The sequence below is a fragment of the Mycteria americana genome, chromosome 17 (genome assembly GCF_035582795.1).
Source record: "Mycteria americana isolate JAX WOST 10 ecotype Jacksonville Zoo and Gardens chromosome 17, USCA_MyAme_1.0, whole genome shotgun sequence".
In the NCBI taxonomy this organism is placed as follows: domain Eukaryota; kingdom Metazoa; phylum Chordata; class Aves; order Ciconiiformes; family Ciconiidae; genus Mycteria; species Mycteria americana.
The window spans coordinates 13,046,934-13,069,409 of record NC_134381.1 but is presented as its reverse complement, the minus strand read 5'-3'; the positions used below and the strand labels follow the sequence as shown (position 1 = coordinate 13,069,409).

General features: G+C 51.2%; 1 protein-coding gene across 6 annotated transcripts in view; it reads left to right on the top strand.

The window, feature by feature from the left end:
• Window positions 1-22,476, top strand: part of NR6A1 (nuclear receptor subfamily 6 group A member 1) — a 97,439-nt gene that overhangs the window by 53,831 nt on the left and 21,132 nt on the right. For 5 of the 6 annotated variants that reach the window (XM_075519963.1, XM_075519961.1, XM_075519960.1 and 2 more), the window contains one exon: window positions 21,905-22,135. In XM_075519963.1, the coding sequence (XP_075376078.1) occupies window positions 21,905-22,135 (231 nt within the window). Of the gene's footprint in view, window positions 1-12,991; window positions 13,151-21,904; window positions 22,136-22,476 lie in introns of those variants that run through there. The other variant, XM_075519965.1, reaches the window with a different exon arrangement.

Genomic DNA, 22,476 nt, shown 5'->3' with positions numbered 1-22,476 from the left:
CCCAACACAGCACAAACAGCCCCGTCTTCTCTGCTGATAAGATGCCTGGTGGTAAGCACTGGGAGTTTTTTATCTACCGCGTTTTTGAGATATAGGATAAAAACACTAATGCAGATTTTCATTTTTAACTTCTAAAAACCGAATAGGCTTACTTTAAACAAGCAACATGAAAATATAATACGATTGGAATGTCAAAAATTTAACGCTGAAATCCAGGCACTGTTGTTGGGGCAGATCATTTTAATTTCAGATCTGAATCTTACATGTTTCCTCTAAGATCATCTCACATTTCTTACAGCACCTCGTGTTGGAGAGGATCCCTCCGGCTAAACCCGGGTGCGCTGCATTGTGGGAGTATTTATGGAAATCATCGGCAGCCAGCGAGGCTGGCTGGATTTCAGCTGGCAAAGCGGAAGGCAGCCGTGGAAGGGCAGTTTTGTCTGTCTGTCCTGCCGCAGCACACACAGACACGCTGCCGCAGCTTGTGCCTCGGGTGCACCTGCTCCTCAGCCCCCGAGAGGAACGGGGAGAGTTTGCTTGTTTTAGGTAATCTGCCATTTTCACATCCCCAACACAGCAAAGCTGGTAAAACAGGGTAGTAGTGGAGGGTTCCATGAAGTTTTAGTGTTTCTCTTGAGTTTGCAGTGCTAGCCGTAAAAAGGACAGTCGTGCCAGCAGAGTGCGGCTCAGGACACGCTTAATGAGGGGAAAGCAACCCCCCTAATTCAGGGGCTGTCGTCCCCGGGCAGTCAGGGAGAAAGGTGGATTCCTTTGGTAGGTAATTTAGAGGCATCTGTTAAGAAGTGATCCCTGTCCTAACCTGGGTATCCTCCGAGTACGGGGTTCCTGCACAAGGAATTAAGGTCCCTGACTTCTGTCGGGCAGCTGCTTTTGAGCCGGCTGCTGGAAGAGATGCTGTTCTTTGCCGGATCTACAGAGGAACTTGGAGCCTCTTCTCTTGCAAGGCATAAAAGTTGGAAATCTCTACAGTTTCGGTTCCAGGTCTGGTGGTCTGTCGCTTTTGGCCCTGTATATACACGCTGTTTCAGTAATTAACTTAGGCATTAACCTGCTCCTGCTATTAAATGTCATGCAAGCTCAGTATTACTAAAAAGCTGTTCCATCAGCTGTGCTCCAACACAGCGTCACCAGACTCCTGCTTTTCCAGTTCAGGATGGTTTTCACATCATTTTGGGATCTGGTGGAAGGAAATGTAGGACTTTGAAAAGTTGGCTGAGCCTTTATGGACCTTGTTCCGAATCCTGCAGAACCTGACGGCGAACGCCGGTCTCGGGCTGCTTTCTTTCTGTTTGAAATCAATGGCAAAGCAGCTGCAGCTCCCTGTGAGCATCTCTTCCTCTTCGAGGGTACTTCATTTAGGATCGTTTCGTTTCTAACCTCTGGAATCTGTTCCCCCGGCAATCTGTCCGTCCGTTTCCAGCAGGATCCAGGGGCGCATAAATTGGTACCTGGGTAGGCTTAAAGTGCACTGAGCTCTCTTCTCGAGATAAACCTCTGCCTAGGCTGTAAGAAATCAGCCAATTAACCATGGATGCTCTAGACACAATTTGCTGGATAACTTGTATTTACAAATTGCACAGTATGTGAATTTGTTCAAGCACATTTTATGCTACTTGTTGCCTTTAAGCTGTAGCCACCGCTACTTTCTTCTGTTCGCGCAGCTTCTACCCCGGCAGACCTGGTTGGTGTTTCCAGGCCGTAATACTGAATACTGCGGTGCAGTAATGATCTGCAGCCGTCTTCAGGAGTGAATCACAGGCATATAAAAAACAAAATCAAAAAGTGAACGATAATGGAAGAATGCTGTCGGTAGTGCAACCTGTTGGGGAATTCAGGGTGCTGTGTAGGATGTCCAGTTAAAAAGGGCAAATTAAAAATATAAACCACTTTTACGCACCCTGAATTCACAAATGCCCCCAAAACATCTGTGGTTGTTTTGAGAAGAAATGTAAAAGCCAAGAAACCCTCCTCGTGGTGACAAACTGTGTAAAGAGAAGCCATTTGGCTGGCTTTACTGCCAGCACTGCGTTTCAGAGGGGACGCGGGAGGATGCTGATGGTGGTCCAAAAGGATTTGGATGTGGAGAATTACTTTATGTTTAAATGTCTTCCCGTAAAATAAATGTAAATTTTACTTAAGGGGAAAAAAAGTTAAAAAGAGGAAAAAGGATTAATTTTAGTATTTGTAATTTGTTGTTTCCTCTGCATCTGCTCTGGCCACTGTCTGAGACCAGGTCGGGGCTCGCAGGGAGCTGGCGCAGGCTGACCCAGCACAGCCCTGTTCGTGTTCATGTTACCTTCCTGATGGAAACACCTTATGGAAACACCACGGGAACAGTACGTTGATTCTAGGTACACTATTAATACAAATGTGCGTGAGGTCACGATAATTGGTAGTTATTATTGTTAGGGTCGTTGATGTCCCAGGTCCGCTCAAACAGCTGTATTAAAAAAAAGTTGAGAAACAGATGTGAACAAATGAGGAAGGAAGAAAATAATCACTTTACAGACCAAAAAATGATTCCAGCAAAAGGTGCATTTCTGAATCTTGCAGAACCAAAGCCAGGAGTACGTGGTCTGTGCCCGCCCTCTGCCCTCCCGTCACCACGAGCACGCCAAGGCAGGGCTGTTCAGCGCTGCCCATCTTCGCTCCGTCCTGCCCTTCCGCTGACGGCGACGTTCAGCGGCACGTAAGGATTCAAGAGCTCTACCAAGAGGGATGTTGTGAGCAGACCAGTAGCAGACCAGTAGCGGACTGGTCTGGGCCTGGCTCCACGGGTCCCTTCTATGTGTAGATGCCTTAATGAGACAGGCTTCTGTGGTCAGGGCTGCTGACAGGAGAGAAAAAGGGGAGAATAAAAATGTGTGTGGGGAAGTATCGTGGGAAGGGCATTCCACAGCATGCATGGGCTCTTAATGGCCTGAGGACAAAGTTAGAAGAATTCAGAGAAATAAAACCTCTTGGCTGGCTGTGACAAATCATAGCATTGTTACATTACATTTAATGTATTTTAATTGACTCTGGTTTTGTCCCCCGTCGGTTTTACAGTGCTGTCATCTGGAAGACAAAATATAGAGCTATGCTTTCCCAGCAGAGCCGTGCTTGGATCTGTACTGGCTGTATCCAGAAGACCAGACTTTGTGTGAACTGGATAATTACCCTGTAAATGAACCAGAGCAAATGTAGGTTTGTGAAGTATCTTCTAATGTGAGTAAAATATTGACTAGCTACCAATTAAGTTAGCATGAGGCTGGATCGTGTGGAAAATAGCATGTGAAGATGTAGTTAGACTGTATCGTGAGACATATGCACATAGGGATCAACTTGATATCCAAAAAATTAGTTCCACCATGTGGAATAAGTTCTTGACACTGAAGCAGATACTTGGCAGAGAGCAGATCCTCTGCTGCTTCAGCCGGGGAAGTAGCTGGTAATTAGAGGCTCGTCTTCTGTGAATCAGCCACAAAAGAAAATGAGGGCATATTTTTTGAATGGGCTTGATGAAAACAGAGGGATATTGGGATTAGAGATTCTTGGTTTCTTCTCTGGGGTTGGAGAAGAGTGTGATTTGTCATGGTTCCTTCTGAACTGCCATTGTTGGTGCACCCTGCTTGGTCCTCTTCCTGTCTTCTCAATTTGTTTGGTGGTTGTGGGGTGCTTTTTGTGCAAGATGACCGCTTTTCCCAGCTTCTCCTGCTTTCCTCCCCATTTGTGAAATTAAGGGAAATTCCTTAGTACACAGAAGCCCCCCTTTATCTTTGAGCAACCTAGTTATGTAGAACGGTTTTATGACTATGGGAATTTCATCCTGAAAACGTGTTGCAGTCCTGGGGACTCATGTTATCAACATTACCAATATGTTCATAAAGCTGTTACCAATATGTAGTAGCTTTCCTCCTCAAGTACATTATCTTATTACCAAGATTTAAATATTTGATTTACAAAATGTTGCTGCCTGGTACTCCAGTAGTATCATACAAGACACATCACAATAGATACCGAGTTTAAAGATTGTTTTAAATGGCTTTAATACAGACAGAGGTCAGAAAAGGCAAGATAACAGCAAAAGAGGCTATGTCAAAAAGTAATTAGAGCAGGACAAATGGATTGTGCAGGCATGTCGAAGGCTGTTATTTCTGTAGGCAGTGAGTAGGAAAGGTGTTAATGTAATGTGACAGATCTGGAGCAAAAATGAGGGTGCAGGGAAAACAAATAGGAGCTGACCAATGGAATGGTTTAAATTATGAGGTTTGCTTTAACATAATTTGATTACACATGAAAGAAATGTTTAGTGTTGTTTCTTTGAAAATCTAATTGTCTTAAATTCTGCATGTTCGATTCAGTCTTTATACCCAAAGAAGCCCTCCCCACTCTGCGGCAGCCTCGCTATCTGTCAGTAATAAGCATATGAATAGTTCGCCCTGGGTAGCTTCACAAACGGAGAGGAGGATGGAAGATTTTTTTCCCTAGTGTAAGTCTAGTAAAATTGGCGGCTGTTTGCAGTCACGTACGTCTTAATTTGGGACCTCATGCTATCTGGGGTGGGTGGTATTCGGGGCCTAGGAGCTGCTGGTTTAGATTACATGAAAATTGAGAATCTAATTTATCAGAAGGAAAGGACTAGGATCAGATTTAGTAGAAGGAAGACAGGCTGGTAACAGTTATTTTTTCAGGACCCAGCTCTTGCCCTATTCAAAAGTGAGAGCAATATTAGTGGGAGGGGGGTAGCAATGCAGAATGCCCTGGATTTCCAGACTGCTCCAAAGGACTGGACAGACTAAAAAGATTTAATTTCCCGGGCACTGTCCTCCTCTGCGGTGTCATGTTGAAATCACGCTGCCTGCTGTACACGTAGGGCTCGCCTCGCAGGCAGAGCAACCTGTGTAGCTTATGGGAACGCTTTCCTAACATCCGCAGTAGCAGAAACTTAAATGGTGAAAGCGTCTTTCTTGAGGAGCCACCAAGGAAGCTTTGAGCTGGATGTTTAACACATTATGGCTGGACAACGAAAGGCGATCCAGAGCCCCTGGAAAATCACGCTCGTAGGCAGCCAGGCTCGGCACTGACCCCTCACCCTTGTGAAGCAGAGCCAGGTACATCACCGTGCCACCTCTGCCGTCCTGGTTGTCTGTCCTTACTGCTTTGAATCCCTCCAGAAGGGAAGGCGCAGTTACGCAAGGGTTTTTTGAGTATGGGAGTTTTTCCTGCCCCGTTGTCCAGTGTCATCTCCTCTTTCCTTAATTGTCCTCGCATTTCTAATAAATACATTTTCTGTGGATTTTGACATTTTGCAATTTCATTTAAACTTGACACCATCTCAGGAAGTAATTGTGGTTTATAGATGGATAAGGTGAGCTATGTTAAAGGTGGTAAATCATTCAGTCTTCAGGCTGAAGAGGGGTTGGCAGAGCTAAGAACAGAAGCTGGGTGTCCTGGTGATGTTCTTTTTTTCAGTGGAATATGCTGTTTTCTGAATGGATGTATTCTTGGCCAGTTACCTGGGAACAAAGGGGAAGTCTGTGGGTATTGTCAGGGCATACCAGACGGTTCCTCTAGACTTTTATTCCCATTCTTGTAAATTCTGGAAGGACATTTCTGTTCAGCTTTTCCTCTTCTTGTAAAATAATAGGATTACAAACTTCAGCAAGTTAAATGTAATATTCAAAAAAGATTGGCAAAAAAAGACATTTTAAATAGCTACTCCTAACAACAGAAAAGCTAACTGCAGTAAAAATAAAACCAAAGGGCCAACCAGCCTGCTAGCGCGACTCATTTACGTCTCGGTCATCTCTGGAGCATTCAGGGAAGGCGAGAGTATTGCAGAGCCGTCGTTTGATGGCAGCCGAGGTGGCCGGGAGGGCTCTCGCCTCCAAAGCTTAGGCCAGAGCTAATAGGTTTCTGCTCCCGAGGACAGTAAAAGCTGATGGTAAAATCTCGGTTTATATCTCCGTAGTGCTCAGCTTTAAAGTATGACGAAGCTGGCACAGCGCAGGCCGCGCGTCGGCGGCGTCCGTAGGCTGCTGGGCGCCCCGGGGTGACACCGCCGCAGCGGCGGGGCGTCTGTGGGATGCTGCCCTCTCCTGTCCAGCCCTCCGCTGGAAACCCTGCTCGGGCCGTGGGCTGCTGCGAGGTAGCGGGAGGAAAACTTGGCCCTTCAATGACGTGGCGTTGTAAAATAGCACGTCGAAGGCTGGCGGCGACCGTGGAGCGGGTGAGCATCTCTGCAGGGGTGGGTGCTGTGGGACGTGGCCCCCGGGGTGCTGCCGAGGGGCGGGCGGGGAGGGGATCCCCTCTCGCTTGAGTGCACGGTAATGCGTCAGGGTAGTACATTTTTAAAACTTGCTGTAAATCCCAAGGATTAGAAGCTGTCGACGTTTTCTCTCTTTCCGTAGAACACGTGCATTTATCTTTGCTTGGAGATAGCTCTGCTTACAAGTGATGCTCGTGCCCGGCTGCTCAGCGCTGCTTTCATGTCACGCGTGCCTTCCGATTCTCCTCTCTGCGCTGGCTTCTGCGCTGTGCCACCTCCCTGTCCCCTCTGCCAAGTCCCACCGATGTTAGTTCACAAACAGGATTTGTCCCGTGCTCCTAATGATCTAAACCAGCTAATTAGCAATTGCAGTCGTAACAATGTGTTCGATGCAGGTACAGAATCTGCAGCTTTAGTTCTGAAGTTTTCTTCCTCTTTGTTTTGCTGTCTGACCTGAAACTTGAGGAAATGTACTCTCACTGTTGGGTTTTTTTTGTCTGGGGATACCAGCAATTGTTGCTGCCTATTTGGCAATAATGCTCAGAATGATAATAATAACCACAGTTGTTGTTATTACTATTAAAAATACCAGCAACTGCAGCAGACAGTGTAGTTGGTACGACTGCAGTTTATGTAAGTCAGGCCTAAAATAATCTTTTGGCTTTTCAGTTACCACTTAAACGCACAAAACTTTTCCTGCCTCTTCAAATCCGGGAGATACTCTCTGCCTTCTGACCGGCATGCCGCTTCTCTCTTCCTACACCCCGCTAAACATTTGCATTTTCTGCCCGGGCACAGACCCATTTCAGGTTTGGATGAAGAGGTTTCTGCTCATTTGTGCGCGCGCTGGCGTTGATGGGGTGCACGGGTTCTGTAGGCGGGATACGCCGGGAGGAAGCCCCGCTGCTGCACCCGGTGTTTGCTGGGGGACTCTGTCCCTGAATGTTGGCCCCGTGGGAGAAACCACTGACTGCAGAAGGACACGAGGAGGAGGGCGCGAGGGTCGGATCCGGTCCTGGGCTTGCTGTCGCCCTGGCCGCCGGGCGCTGCGGCCAGCGGCAGGTGCTCAGGGTGCTGTGGGGCTATTGCTGGTAACGGGGACCCAGCTCAAGGACTTCCCCCCGTTTTCCAGAATGGTCTGACGCTGCGAGACCCGATTTGGGTTACTGGGAGTTACAAGAGACGCGCTCCCAGAATGGGATGGAGTCATCCCGTAGGAAGGGAAGCGCTTTCTGCGGAGGGTTTAGAATGGAGCTCGATTGCCTGCTCATAGAAATGTAAAGCTTCTCCCTTTGCAATTCTCCTTTCTTGTACTTGCCCACTAAGGCAGTAAAACCATATACTTCTCATGCCTACAATCCCATTCGTTTTCCTTTTTTCCTCTGAAGGCGACCTCTCTAAGGAGCCCCTAACCTCCCCCCTGCTTTTTCCTCTGTTATACAGAGCTGGTCTCCGCTGTTTGTCACCCATCAAGTGAGATGCAATGAAACGCTTCTCGCAAAGCCGTTCAATAGACTGGGATGGCAAATTCAGTGCCGAGCAGATAAAAATATAAATAAACAGATGAAACTGGAAGTTTGATAGAAGGATTCACTTTGCACAACCACCTATCAAACTAGTAAGAAGCAGGAAAATACTTATTTTTATGTACACCAAGTGAGTGCCCTCACCAGAATTATCAACACCACGTTCCTGGTGCGTTTAGTGCGAGGCAGCAGAGGAATTACCCGCATCTGTTATTAAACTGCTATCACAAGATTTCTCAGAAGTCAGGTGGATGTTTATTATAATTTCTTGCAGTTCCTTCCATAGCTTCTGTAAACAATTTGGTTTAAAATTTTTTTATTGTCTCTGAAATATCTGTATACGTAGAGCGAGGGGAATAGAGTTTTTGGGGAAAGTATGTGCTGTGTTTACCTGGAACCACTTCTCTCGCTGCAGTGGCTGAAATTGGTAACGTCCGCAGTACTGAGGCTGCTGAGACGCGTTCATCTGAGTTTATAAAACATATTTAGCTACATTTGCAAATCACCTTGGTTCTGGCGCGCGGGCCCTGGGTGTCGTTCCCCGGCCGAGGCTCCTGCGTGCGTGGGGCTGTTCCTGCCCCTGCCGAACCGCGTGGGTTCAGGAGCATCGGTGCTGCAAAACGGGGATGCTGCCAGTGGCATCGTTTGTTGGTAAAAAAAAAAAACCCAAAGCCAGGAGTCTGGTATTTCCGTGTGCGCTATTTGTTGCTTGAAATCAAATGCACTGTAGTATTTTAGTTTGGTCCGTGGCAAGCTCGGTTACGTGGAGGCAGCTCTTGGGTTAGTTGCCTTCAGCGCTGAGATGCGCTCGGTTTTGTCGTCCGCAGCCCGGACTTTGTTCGTGCCACAAAGGGGCCGATGTCTCAAACTGCGTCGACACAACAGAGCCCCGATTGTCATGAAAATGGGCAAAGCCTTGCCGGAGGCCGGAGAATTATGAAACGGTGGCTGTGGGTGGGAGGGCGAGAGCGTGAGGAAGGGCTGCCCCCACCCTGGGGCCAGGCGGCTCTGCCAGCCCCGCTCTGCCCAAATTTGGGTTTTTCATGAAAATTTTTAGGGATCGGCTGTGGCAAGCGACGGTGTCTGCAGACAGTGTCCTGCACGACCTCCGCTGTCCTGGTCTGGCAGCGTCTGACACATTTCAGCGCTGGCTCACGACTCCGGTTAGGCTCTACCTTTCTGAAAAAGTCCCATCTTTTGAGAATTCCTTCTCTCTGGAATCACAGTCCCACGGCACACGGCGCGCACCCGGGGAGCCCCCGCCCCGAGGAGAGGGGCAGTGCCCGGGGTGCCCGCTCTGCTCCTGCCTGCAGTCGCTCCCCGCAGGCAGCCCGCGCTCCCAAAAGCAAATAGGGAAAATGTTCTTAAGAAACAGCTCTCGCAGCACTCCTGCATTTGCAGAGGACGCCTTTTAAAGCATTGCACAGCTCTTATGCGTATTTTCCTTTTCTCCTGCCACTTTTATAACCTGTCATCTTCTCCACACTGTCTCCTGGCTGGTTGGCTTGGCACCACAGTTTGCTGTGGACAAATTGCAGCAAAACTCAGTGTTTTTCCTGTCCTCGCTTGCAGACAAGTGACCACGTTGGTAGTGGGATGAGCCAACGCTCAGCACACCCTGGAGATCTTCCCGTGTCTTCCTCTTGCTTCCCGTGCCTGTCCCTTATGGCCATAACGTCAAGACAAGAAATCTGTTGCAGGCGGCGGTGTCACTTGTCCAGTTTTTGGCAATGGTTTTGGCTTTTACTGTTATATACTGGTGTTATTCTAAAATTTTAGATATCAGTTACACTAGCGTCAGCTTTTTCTGTTTGGGGGGGGAATTGGCTGGTTCAGGCTAAAATAAGAACCAGCCACTTTATTTTTCCTTTTACCAGACTTGCTTTAAGGCTGTTTGGTTCAGACAACGGAATTAATCTTTCTTGTCTCTTTTCCTGCCCTCTGCCCATTCCTAGTTTGGCCTCTCATTTTACAGAACAGTTCCAGATCTCTGCAATTATTTTCTGCCCTTAAGGATTTATTATGGACAAACTGTGACCTGTGTATTTAATGTAAGTGAGTTTTGAGTAATTTGGAAGATTTGGGCTGTTTGGCCAATTATCCTTATCCCAGCCAAGTTTTGTCTATACTTGCAGTTGTTTCTGAATTAGCAGGGGTTTTTTTGGTGTATCTCTGTTTTGAGTCCCAACAGCAGTTGTGTGAGCAACTTCATGTCGGCGTGTTATCCTGAGATTAAGTTGCTTTGTTTCAGATCGCTGTGTCCACATCGCACTGCGGAGTTACCAAATAAGCACTCTGCATTCTGGTCACACTTCTCCGAGGGGTGCCGGGAGCGAGCGGAGTGCTTGCACGGGATGAAGAATGCGGAGATTTGGGAGCAGGCACAATTGCAAACAGCTGTGTAAACAGCGCAGCCAGGGGATGGCTTACCTTGGCCATGCGCTGCGAGGGCAGGGGAACAGCTCCTCACACAGCCCTGCTTTGGTAACCTCCAAAGTAAAAAAAGAGAGGTCAATCCGAAGAGCACGTCAAGGACCCACACGGCAACTTTACAGATTTACAGCATAGGCAAACCGGAGACCTGGCCCAGTGCGGGACTGGTTTGCGACAGCTTGCTGCCGCATTATGCACCTGCTCCTGCCGAAATGCTGGGTTAACAACAGGATTGTGGATAGACAGAATCGCAGACGGGTTGGGGTTGTCGGGGACCTCTGAGGCCGTCTGGTCGGACCAAGCGGGGTCGGCTGGAGCCGGATGTCCAGAGTGCCAGGAGGACACTGCTGAGCCCTGCTCTTGCGCACACATGGGGTTATTTGCATTGCTGGATGTCACCAGAAAGCAATAAAATTTCAGGCTTGGGATCAAGTGAAATATGACCTCTTTTGTTGCCTCTGCGCCTTGTTTATTTTAAGTCAGCCATTTCTCAGAGCACGGTTGAGCCCCGCGGTCCTCAGGATGAGAACAGAAGCAGACTGTGGCTTTTGAACGGAGAGAGCGTAGACATGTGGAGGGCAGGTTGGACTGGGCATTGGCAGAAACGTCTTTGGCCATTCCCTTAAGTGCCTTGGTGTGGTGAGCGTTGGTCTGGGCTTGGTCAAACCCAGCTGACAACTGGGACAGGTTATCGGGCATCCCATGTTTGCAGCACTAAGGACGCATGAACAGCACAACATCCAATGCTGAGTTCATCCCAGGAGGAGGAGGAAGGAGCAGAAGAGCTTCCTGAAAACATTCCCTGCTGCAGAGAAACACATGGCTGTCTCTGACGGAGAGCTCACCGTCACAAGGGCTGCCACGGTGGTACCTGCTTCGAGGCGGGCAGCTAAATCAGTTACGGATTTATTGTTATGAAAGTTTGCAGTGCCACTAAGTTTATAGGCAGAGACCTCCAAACTCGAGGAGGATGAGCAGCGTGGACTTTTTTCTTACGTGAGAGAGAAACTGGGAAAAGGCGAAACACCCGGTGTATCGTGTAGTGTTTTTCATTATAGTGCTGATTTTCTTTTTGGAGCTATGGCCGGTGTGATTTTAACCCCATTCTGGCAATAGCGCTGCTGAAACCATTTCCATTGGGAAGGTGAATGCCAGCTCACTGACGGGCCGGTGCAGATCATACTGTTAAGTTCTGATCATTTGACTGACCTTTGCACTTGTCCATCACCAGCTGCCTGTGCCCAGTCCTGCCCTGTTCTTCGTCCCCCCGCGCACGCCGCTGTACTTAGCCCACTGCTCGGTTCAGGCGACCAGAACGTGGCTGCGCAGCTCACTCATCCCCGTCGGCATCGACCATGCCAGTCCTCCCGTGGGACGTGCTCTCACGGGGACTCGGGGAGCCCTTGTCCCTGCTGATGGCACTCCTACTTTTATTTCCTGATCTGTTGCTGTTTTTCAGGCAGTGGTTTGGTCTTTTTCCCCACTCCATCCCAATTTTAAAATGCCGCCGTGGCACTTCCAGAGCTGATTGCAGAGCGTACCTGCAGGCAGAAGGCACAAACCCCCATTTCCCAGCGTGGCTCAGCAGGTGTATTTTTTCTGGAGCCAGGTTTGTTTCCCATTTGTTAGTTAGCCTGGGTTTGTTAGTCTGGGTACTAATCTTCAAGTCAGCTTTTGTGAGGCTGATGACAAGAATACAAACTGATGCTGAAATCACTTTTCTACACCAAGCCTGTGCTAAGCAGCCTCAGAGGACAGAAAATGGATTATGCAGCAGTTTCTTCAGCTTTCCTCCAGAGTGCTGGTGTTGGGCATGGCCGAGGGGGATGCTGGAACAGGTTGTGCTTCCGCTTGTCTGGCAACTACCGCCTTTCTGTAAATGAGGACTATGAAATAGAGTGCGAGCTCGCGCCGTGTTGGCTGTTCACCCTGTGGAAATCTCTGTGTTATCACAGACAGAGCGCATGCCTTCCTCTGGTGAGGAACCGGGTGAAGTGAGCATCCAGGCGCCAGCGTCCCATCCCCGCTGGCTGGCTTGTGCCGAGCCCCGCGAGGAGGGCTCTGGTCCCCTGCTCCGCAGCGACCGCCACAGCAGCGCGGGGGTTCCCGGTCCCACGGGAACTGGGAGTCCCAGTCCACGCTCACAGCGGGCTGTGGCTCTCGGCCGTGCCGCGGGCGTGCTCTGCTCTGCGTGGGCATGGGAAGGCTCGTGGGCGGCATGGCGCCTTCCCGCGCCGGCGCTGGCGCGTGCGGCGCAGGCAGCTGTGCCTGGCGCGTGGCGCTGCCTGCCTTCGCTTAGTCGTAAAGCAGGAGTTGCCCGTCCCGAGTCGGCGTTTCAGTGACGATCGCAACTCAAACGGAGTTTTTGGCCAACAGTTGTCATTGGTTCGAGGAAATAATTTTCATACTAGAAACTCCTGGTTTTTTCGTGGCCCGTGTGTTCACGTAAGACCTCCGCAGAGGCTTCTCTTGACCGTGCTAGCAAGCCAGTGGAAAACTACGCAAAGTTGTGGCCGCGCTCTGGACCCCCACGGCCGATGGCTGATGGTGGCCGATGGCTGGTGGTGGCCGGTGGTGGCCGATGGCCGGTGGCCGATGGTGGCCGGTGGCCGCCGGCGTTTGGCGGGCCCGCGGGCGAGACGGCCCCTTCGCGGCCCCCCCCCCGGCCGGGCCCGGGGCCGGGGCCGGGCCCGGGGCCGGGGCGGTGCGGGGCGGCCCCGCGGCTCCCCGCGGCCCGGCGGAGGCGGCGCTGACATCACGGCTCGTTAGCATAGGGCCGGCCCGCGGTCGGCGGCGATGGCCGAGCCGGGCTGCCCGCCCGCCCGCGCCGCTGGCCCCGCTCCCCGCCGCGCCGCCGCCATGAGGCGGCCCTAGGAGCGCGGCGCCGGGGGGATGAAGCGGGACTCGACCTGCATGGAAGGTGAGCGGGGCCGCGGGCCTTTGTTCGGGCGGCGGCCGCCGGGAGGGTGCGCGGCCCCGGGGACGCCGCCTCCGCCGCCTCCGCCGCCTCCGCCCCCCCCGCCGCCGCGCCGGGGCCGGGGCCGGGGCCGGGGCCGCCCCATCCCACCGCGTCCCATCCCCTCCCGTCGCATGCCGGCGGCGGGGGGAGCGGCGCGGGGCGGCGGGGCCGATCGGCCGTCAGGGCTTTTGCCTTTTCTGCCCCCTTTTTCCGGCGGCTCCGAGCTGCGCCGTGCGGGCCGCGCATCGCAGCCCGCAGCTGCCAACCGGGCTGTGCAATTCAAAGGGGAAAAAAAAAAAAAAAAAAAGGGTATTAGTTTGTTGCGTGGCTTAATTTGTTTATATTTTAAACTTCCTAATCCCTTTGTCCATCTGGGAGAGCTTTTTTTAGTATCGTTAATTATTGATAGTATCGGGGTCATGTAGGCACTTGATAAGGAGCTCGGTCTCTCCTGGGACTAGTACTAGTTCACAGATATTTTACAGCGTTTTTTCTTCCTGTGACTGAAGACAGTGGCAGAGCTCTTCAGAACAGGGACGAAATATTGAAGGAGCGCAGACTGCCCGTCCGGGTAACGCACGTTTTGAAAAGTCAGTGTTTGCAGTTGTGCCTAGGCCCTGCCTCCTTGTAGGCAGGGGCTGCCGGGTTTTGTTGTTGTTGCTTTAGTCTTGGATTTTCTTAATTCTGCATCATTCGCAGCCGTTGCACATCTAGACAACTTCAGTAGGTCCAAGAGAATTCTTTTTTAGGCCGGCGAGTCCGTTTTTAATCTTACTGCTTCGTAATGTATCCATTTTAAAAAAACAGGGTCTAAACCAGATGTTAATTCGGAGCGTGTGGCCGTGCCGGAGCAAGGGCAGGGGACTGTGCGCAAAGCTTTATTTTTCTGAAGGTGGACTACAGAAAGTTGGTCCCTCGGGAAGGCGCCCGTTAAACTCGGAGTCGACGTGCCGGCTGGGTGAGCGTGGGTCGTGGGCAGCGCGACGGAGCCCGTGTGGCCCTTCCCGCCGCTGCCGACGGCCGTTTCGGCTGGCGAGGGCACGCTTTGGCGCAGCGGGCTTTTGTTCCGAACGCTTTGTGCGACAACTGGCCGGAGTGAAGGATCAGGCCCCGTCGCCCGTCCTCCCTGTGCCGCACAATGGAGCGGGGCGACCATCTCGCAGCGTCCCTTGGCCGGCGCCTGCCCGCGCTCGGCGGGGCCGGCGCTGGGTCCCGCGGGACGTGGGTGCTCTGGGCGCGGGGCTGGGTGTCGGGGTGAGGAGGAGAGGCAGGCCCGGGGGGAGAGGGGCTCCCCGCCTCCCCGGGAGAAGTTGCATTTCACAGATGAGTTTTTGAGATGCAAATGGTGATCGGTCCCAGCCCGCGGAAGGGTGATGGGTTTCATCAGCTGCACGCTCCGGGTCTATACCTATAAGAAAAAGAGCAACCGATGATTTCTGGGTTTTTATGAGGGTTTTCTTTTGACTCTTCTTTGGCAGAAACAAAATCAGTGTGGAATAAGACACTGAGTTTTGGATTTAATTACTGGAAAGGGAGAGCAAAGCTGAGATGCGCTGGCCATTTCCGTCGCAGCATTTCTCCTCTTTTCTTTTCAATACTCAGTCAGTGCTTTTTAAAATGGGACCGCGCTCTCTGTGTCTGTCTCTGTAAGGAGAACATCTTTTTGCAGTACAGAGAATAAGGTTGCAGGCAGCCTCTTTCTTTCCCCCCCCTTTTTTTTTTAAAGGACTTGAGGAGGCTTGTCCATTTAAATTAACCTTTATCCCAGCTGGGCACACAAATGTTTTTGTTTTAGTTCACAGAGGGTTAATTCTCTTCAGGCTCTCACCATGGCCGGCCTGATCCGGGGCAGCACAATCTGCCCTTTGAGCCCGGCCTGGCCAGGCAGGACCTGGTGCCTTCGCCCGCGTCCAGCGTGGGGCTGGGACCCCCATCTGCGGGGTCCGTGGGGGAGCAGGAGCGGGACGCCCCGGCCCATTGTGCGCCCGGCGATGGGCTCGGCCGACGAGGTCGCTGCTGTCCCGGGGAGAGGCCACCGAACAGAGAATTTAATCCCTGTGTTCATCGGTTATAAGTTGAAGAAAAGCCCCTTAAGCAACTGCGCCTGATTTTGGGGGTGGGCTTGCTTGGACAATGCAGCACTCTGCAGTGAGGGGGGAATCACCCCAGTTCTCTGGACTGAATTTGACAAGATGTTTTTCTTGAAACTAAAAATGGACTATGAAAAAAATGGTTAGGAAAGATAAGGGGAAAAAGAAACCTTTAAGATGTTTGTTTGTGTTTGAGGCATCATCAGAGGCGAGAGGTGGGCAAGATTTTGTTAGGATTTAAGTAGCACATGTGTGAGATCTCCCCCTCCCCAAACAGCTGGTATTTAGCAGCTTGAGATTTAAACCCAGCTAAAGGGTACCGGGGGGTGTGTGTGATAGGGTGAGTTAATCTCGAAGTAAATAAATGATGCACAGTTGAAAAGATGTTAACTATATTAATGAATTGCAGTGCTGGGTGTCATCTGTAATCTTTTTTCAGCTGTAAAAGATTTTCTTAGCTGTAAATCACGTTCTGTTGTTTAAATGGGAAGTTTTGCAGACTGCAGCTTTCTGCGTCCTCCTTCAGCAGGACCAAATCCCAGCACCGTCTGCTCTGGGGCTTTGGGTGAGAGTTTGTGCCTTCACTTTTGGAAATAAAGTCTTTGTTTCCACTCCGTTATAAAGCACCGATGTTACAAGTCATGCAAGCTGGCTGCACCGACACCCGCTCTTATTTCCAAGGTAGATCTCTTGCGGGGAGCTGTAGGTGCTGTATGGTTTTAAACGGCATCTGCCAGGGTGGGTGCGATCCTTCTCGCAGCCACGGGGAACTGCCGAGAGGAAGGCGGCATCTGGTCCCCTCCAGGAATGCGGCCGTGCTGCCCGCCCGCTCTCGGAACACCGAAGGCGCTTCCCGGTAGCCCGCTCGGGGTGGTTGTCCCCAGGAGTGATACAGGTGGGATGTGATGGAGTGATGGTGATGGAGGCTTGCTGAAGGCTAGCCAAAAACTATCAAGACTACTCATTTCACTGAGGGCAAAAGTAAGTCTTTTAAAAAATAAGTGTATTGCTTCTGCCATTTGCCCTATAAAACATAGAGAAGTAGAGATTTCTTCTCTTTCTCACACCGTCTTCCGTGACTCTTGCGTAACATCATAATATTCTTGGGGAATTTACATTGTATTAAAATGTGGTATGAAACCTACCATGACCTTTGAAAACAATGCATCCTTTAATGTGGCTTCGGGGAGGGGTTAGCGAGGGAGTAGCCATAAAAATCTTCAGGGTTCAAGATGAGGTTGAGATTTTTGTGAGTGCTTTTGTCGTAGCAGCAACTGTTTGATTTAGTGGCCCCTGCTACAATGGGTTGTGAGAACAAAGCCAGAATATCCCATGTATGAGTTCGTTAAGTGTAAGACCCATCAGGAAAATTGAGAGGGGGGAAGCTTCCTCAGCCCTCTCTCTCTGAAATAAAACACGTGCAAGGTATTTGAAAAAACTTCTTATTAATTGCTTTGTTTCTTAACCTACGTTGTCTTGTATGGCTTTTGAAACCGGAGGGATCAGTGAGACGAGAGGTAACAGAGCCAGGGAGGAGGGAGGGCTACTTGCTTTAGGATTATTATACTTACTATGTGTTTTGATATTGTAGTGAAACTTCAAGGTTAAGGGAGCTCAGAGCAACCCCAGCAGAAAACTGCTTTCCATTTGCCTGTGCTTTACTCTTTCTGTGCAGTTTGCTGCGGGTCTGCCCCGGCTGTCCCACCATTCGCCTACACAAGGCGCTTGCATTAAGTAGGGTGAAAAATAGCAAAGGTCAGGAGCCAGCAAACCCGTGGGCCGCAGGGGGAGCGTCCTGGGCCTGGTCACGGTTCCTACAGGATTTTTTTAAACCTCTGAAACTCTAAGACCTTCTGTAGGTAATTATTTTTTATCTACCGCTTTTGTTTGAGCAGCAGTTTACAGGGTGGACGGGCACCTCTCTGGTCTGGGGAGGGCTGTGTCTTTGTTCACGGTGTGTGCCGCTGCTCTACGGTGAATTTTAATCTGGAAACGCACCCAATTAACAGTTTCTGCAGGGAGGCATGTGCAGTTATTGTGGCGATGGGGCCATTCACACCACCTCGCCGTCACCCTGCTAGCAGGGAGATGGGGACGGCGAGGGAAGGATTCTGATTCCTCCTCGCTTTAATCATCCAGGCTTCCCGTGTTCGCCAGGCGACGGCCCTATTCTTCCCACAACAAAAAAGCTGTACCTGGAAATGAGCCCTCATTTACATCCTCGGCCATCAGCGTGCTCCCGTGAGGAGGGAGCCCCGTGATCCGCCTCGGGACGCCGCGGGCTCGCCGTGACGCTGCAGCAATCCACAGCGTCCTCGCCTGCCTTGCCGCGTGTGTAAGCCGGTAGTTTCATGGCTGCCTGGTTCCGCCCCGGCCTGCCCAGCCACGGCACACGGCGTGCCCAGCGGCGAGCGCGGCCGTTGCCGCTGACCCCGGGATCCCCCAGCGCCCGCAATTTATGGCACTGCTGGTGGGAGCAGGGGGAGGGCCAGGAGTTAAGCTGAGGCTGAGCTGAGCCCTGCAGATGGAGGACTCTTCTGTCCTAGGCTAATCCCCTGGCCCCCTCCCAGCGTTCATCAGATAGCTGAAGGTAGAGATTATGCAATTGGTGACTACAAAGTCATGTTTAGCTGCCTCCCGTCGGCGAGATGCTCAGATAGCCCCAGTCCTGATCTGTACCGGCATTCCTCTGCAGTCTTCATTAAGCACATACCTGAGGTTGTCTGTCCTGTAAAACTGGGAACGTTTTAGTGTGGTGACTACACCACGAAGGTTTCTTTAGTTAAAGTTTGCGTTTCCTTCATTCATCCCTTTGTTTTAAGGTTTGTAACAATTGCAGTGAAATTTGCAGAAAAGTGCGATTTTGCATGCTGTGCGTTAGCAAACCTTTTAAAGATTAGTACAGATTGGTTATGGTTTCTACTGGGTTTAAACTGTGGAGAAAGCTGCTTGTGAATAAGTGCAGCTGGTTTAGATTTTTACTTGGCTTGTGTAACTGAAAACTGGTTTCATTTCTGATCCTAATACACTGGGCTTATTTATTTCTATTGCGTTCACATGTTCTCCGGTAGTAAGAAGCTACACACTGGTTTGTCAGGTTGCTTAGGCTTTATCGAGATTGGAGAGGACTTTACTGTGACTTCTACCTCCTGCCGCTGCAAAAATCCTGTAGATAAAAACATCTTTGTCTTGGAAAACTCCCTGGTCAAATCTAAGTGAGGAAACCCAGGCTCGGTGTTGTCGTGCTCAAGTGAGTTTGAACCAGCTCATCTTCACAAGCCGGTGCCGTCCTAAGGTTGGGGTTTTTCAAGGCCTGTGTCATTTCACTGAGCGATACCAAACGGGAGCAGCGGGGTGCGGGTAGCACACCAGGCACGGCGCGGATTTGCGTAGTTGTGTGCCTGCCCAGCCTGAGCTTCCTCGCAGCTCCCCGCGCGGGACGGTGGGCGCAGGCAGCGGCCGTGCCCCGCTCCGTCCCCTGCGTAAGGCAGCGGTTCAGCCCCCGCCTGCGCCCGGCGCTGTGCCTGGCCTCTTCCTCCCTTCCTGCTCTGGCTGTGCTATCTTTTCGAGAGTAACCGTGTCAGATGGTTTCTCTGTTTTGAATTTGTGCTCTTCTTTTCCTTCTTCTTGCTCTTCAAGGTTTTTTTATTCTTTCTGTCCCTTATACTGTCTCCTTGGTTTTCTGACCTGGTCTGTCTGTCTGTCTCCCTTCTCTTACTGCCCTCTCCCCACCTCCTGTTACTCATCTTCTCAACCGCTTTCCTTTACCCGTCGAGACCCGTCATCTCCAACGCCGTATGACCCTCTGCCACCCACGCCAGAGCATCGCTGTAATTCCCTCGTCACCTGGACAAGTCGCCGTTGTGGCCGCTCGGGTGCTGTCTGGAAGGAGCCTTTGTCCCTGCGGAGGTGCAAGGGTGCCACGTGGGTCACTCTCTTCTGCTCCTGTCACCTGGACGTACCTAAAGGAGCACCGGAGCACTGGCCCTCGAGTGCCTTCACTCTGCAGTTTGTGGCCATCTCAGAGGAAGGGAAAAGCAGCTCTGGCTGCTCTCCTCCCTGGCTCCGTCGGTGAGGTCCAAAACGCCGTGTGGTCTGGGCTGTCCCACCTTCCCCTTCCCAAGGGACAACCTTGACTGCTTTGTAGTGTCTCCCCCAAGCACTGCCACATACTCCTGATTTCCCCGTTAATTTGAATTGTAGCTATCGTATGAGCTCCTGCAGCAGAGAAGTTTCTCTTTTGCGTTTTGAACAGTTGGGCCATAGAGCAATGACTTCCTACATGGCACAGCCTGCATCCCAAGGCAGGTCCTGGAAAGCGTATGCACTTCTTGTGTCTCCTAAGCAGCTTGCCTTTAACTAAATGTGATTAAATCTATGTATCACACGAACTCCAGAGGGAAAGGACTGAGGCACTGAAGATAAACTCTGGGTACCCGAGGCTCGCGTGGAGAACCACGTGCAGCATCTGTCCCCAGGGAGCTGCAGAGAACCGTTGCCACCTCCCGGGTCCTGTGTTAGCTGTGGGTATTTCTACCCGTTGGAGATTGCACGGTCGTGCGTTCAAGCCAAGAAATACCGGAAATAACCTGGTTTAACCAGCATCCATAGGAAATGCGCGACTGAGTGAAAGGCAGAAGTGTGGTTCCTTGGGTCCCGTTGCTCCAAACCAAAGCGACGTCCTTTCTGTTCCTCGGTGCCTCTGCCTTGTTCGGCCAGGGTGATCTAGTCGTCTGGGTAGTGATTTTTTGACATTTGGGAAAGCAGCCCCATGAAGTATACTGCAGATTTGTGTGTAGTCCTGAACACACCTCAATAGTGCCCATCTTCGAAGTGCAGCTCTGTTTGCAACTATCGGGATATTAATGGGTTAAAACACTGGGGCAGGGGAAGGCAGACTGGCCTGGCATGTGAGGGGTTAAGCTGTTTGGCTGTGCTAAACATCTGCTACAGGAAAAGCTTCTGGTGCAACTCGCTGGCGTTATTTAAGTGTAGCTGACTGTTAATGTGAAGCGAGGTGTAGGCCTCCCTATGCAGATGCAAGGTAATGAGGATGCGTCTGGGTTCACTACCTGGGTGTCTTCAGCCACCCTTTAATCTTCCTTTCTGTGTCTACGGAGATCCCTGCCTGCTCACAGGTTCTCGCTGAGCTGTGCGTCGTCCCTGCTCTGCTCAGAGGCAATCTTAGAGTCTTAAGATACTGAATTTAATGTGATAGCTCCTGTTGCTGGGAGTCCTGCAATTTACATTTTCACTATCCCAAAGGCCTTCCAGAGATTTGGAAAAGGAACAGTAAAATCACGTCATTGTGGCTTAACCGTACCATCGTTTCTATAATAACGTATAATGTAATTCACTTGGGCTCTGGGCGATGACTTGTGCCGTGAGGCTGTTGCTGGAGCTGCAAGAGAAAGTGAGGAGGTGGCCGGGTCCCTCTGCTTGCCCCGGGAATACGCAAGGTGTGACAGTATTTCACGTTCGTTGGTGTCCGCCTGGCACGATGCCTGTATTTGCACACCCTGGTCTGTGCGGTTGGTGCAGGGCACTTCAGACCCTTTTCCCCCTCAGGGTTTCTGTGCCTCTCTGCTAACAGCAGCATGAAGTTTGCTGGAGGCTGCCGGGGAGAGCCGCGCTCTCGCCCCTGCTCCGAATGTCCTGTCCCGGCGCTGGGAAGGTGAGAGATGGAGCCTCCCCTCGCAGCCATGCGCTGCTGCTCTCCAGCGCCGTGCAACGGATCCGCCCGAGCCTGGCAGCCGGCTGCCTCTTCGTCACTCTGACCTTACAGAAACTGAGGGGGTTTCCTGCTGCGTGCCCCCGGCGGGTGCTGGCACCGCTGGGCACCGAGAGGAGCATTCAGAGGAAAACCTGAAAGTTGGGAATAAAATAAACTTCTGGGGCAGCGCAGCACGGTTGTGCCACGCTGACGAGAACACATCATCCATTTCTTTGCTCTCATCTCTGTTCTTCGTTAAGGGAATACATAAGGTAGTGCCAGGGAAGCCGCTCGGGGACTCGTTCGGCCCCCGGGTGATGGGTTTGACCTCCTGCCCGTGGAGGGAGGAGGCCCTGTTTCGTGGCAGAGGCAGGCGCTGCAGCGATGTGGCCTCTTACGGCTGTCACGTGTGCTCCTCGCGATCTAAACGGCGTTTTGTTTACCAAACTGTTTTCATTTCTGATAAATTGTGTGACTAAGGGCATTTCTGAGAGGCTGTTTTTTAAACAAACTTGGGTTTTACTTTTCTTCATTCTTCTTGCCACTGTTGAGAATTTCTGGCCTTAATATCCTCTGAATGTGTTGAACTGAAATGACTTTATTGGAGGTTGAGGAACTGGATTTGTGGCAGGCCTGTGAAGCTCCAGAGCTGGAGGCAAACCCCTCTGCACACCTTGCTGTGCTGGCCGAGTAAAGGCGGTGAGGAGCCTCGCGCCGGCGGCACCTCCGGCCGGGTGTGCCGGGCTGCCGAGACCGGCGTTTCTGGGTGAGCGCCTGTGCTGCGCTCTGCTTTGCAGACATCTGTCCGGGCAGGCCACCGGTACTGAGACTTCTCCCGTCCCCTCGGGAGGGTTTCTGATGACTCGGTGAAGCCGTTTTGTTGACCACAAAGCCTTTCGTCTTCTCTTCCAGATGAGCGGGTGGATCAGCGAACCTGCCTGATCTGCGGGGACAGAGCTACGGGGCTGCACTATGGGATCATCTCCTGCGAGGGCTGCAAGGGGTTCTTCAAAAGGAGCATCTGCAACAAGCGGGTTTACAGATGCAGTCGAGACAAGAACTGCGTCATGTCACGCAAACAGCGCAACAGATGCCAGTACTGCCGGCTGCTCAAATGCCTCCAGATGGGAATGAACCGAAAAGGTAAAGAAAACTGGGCTTTTTACTGGTGGAGGTGCAGCTTGGGGCCAGTGTTAGCAACGCATGGCACCCTTCCTCAGCTGCCATGTTGTATTGCAATTCTGCCTCTCAAATTCTTGACAAGAAAAAGTGAAACTTCAGCAAAATTATGCATGGGTAAAAAATTCTTCTTGAACTACTTCATTACTGTATTGGAGGAAAATTCTGTATGAATTGAAAGCACGTATAAATATTTGGAGAACTGATCGTTGTGATCCCTTATTTCAGGGAAGGTAACAGTTTGTTACTGTCCTTCCTGACGGATCTGTCCTTGCATTTACCCTGGGCGAAGTGGTCACTATTTC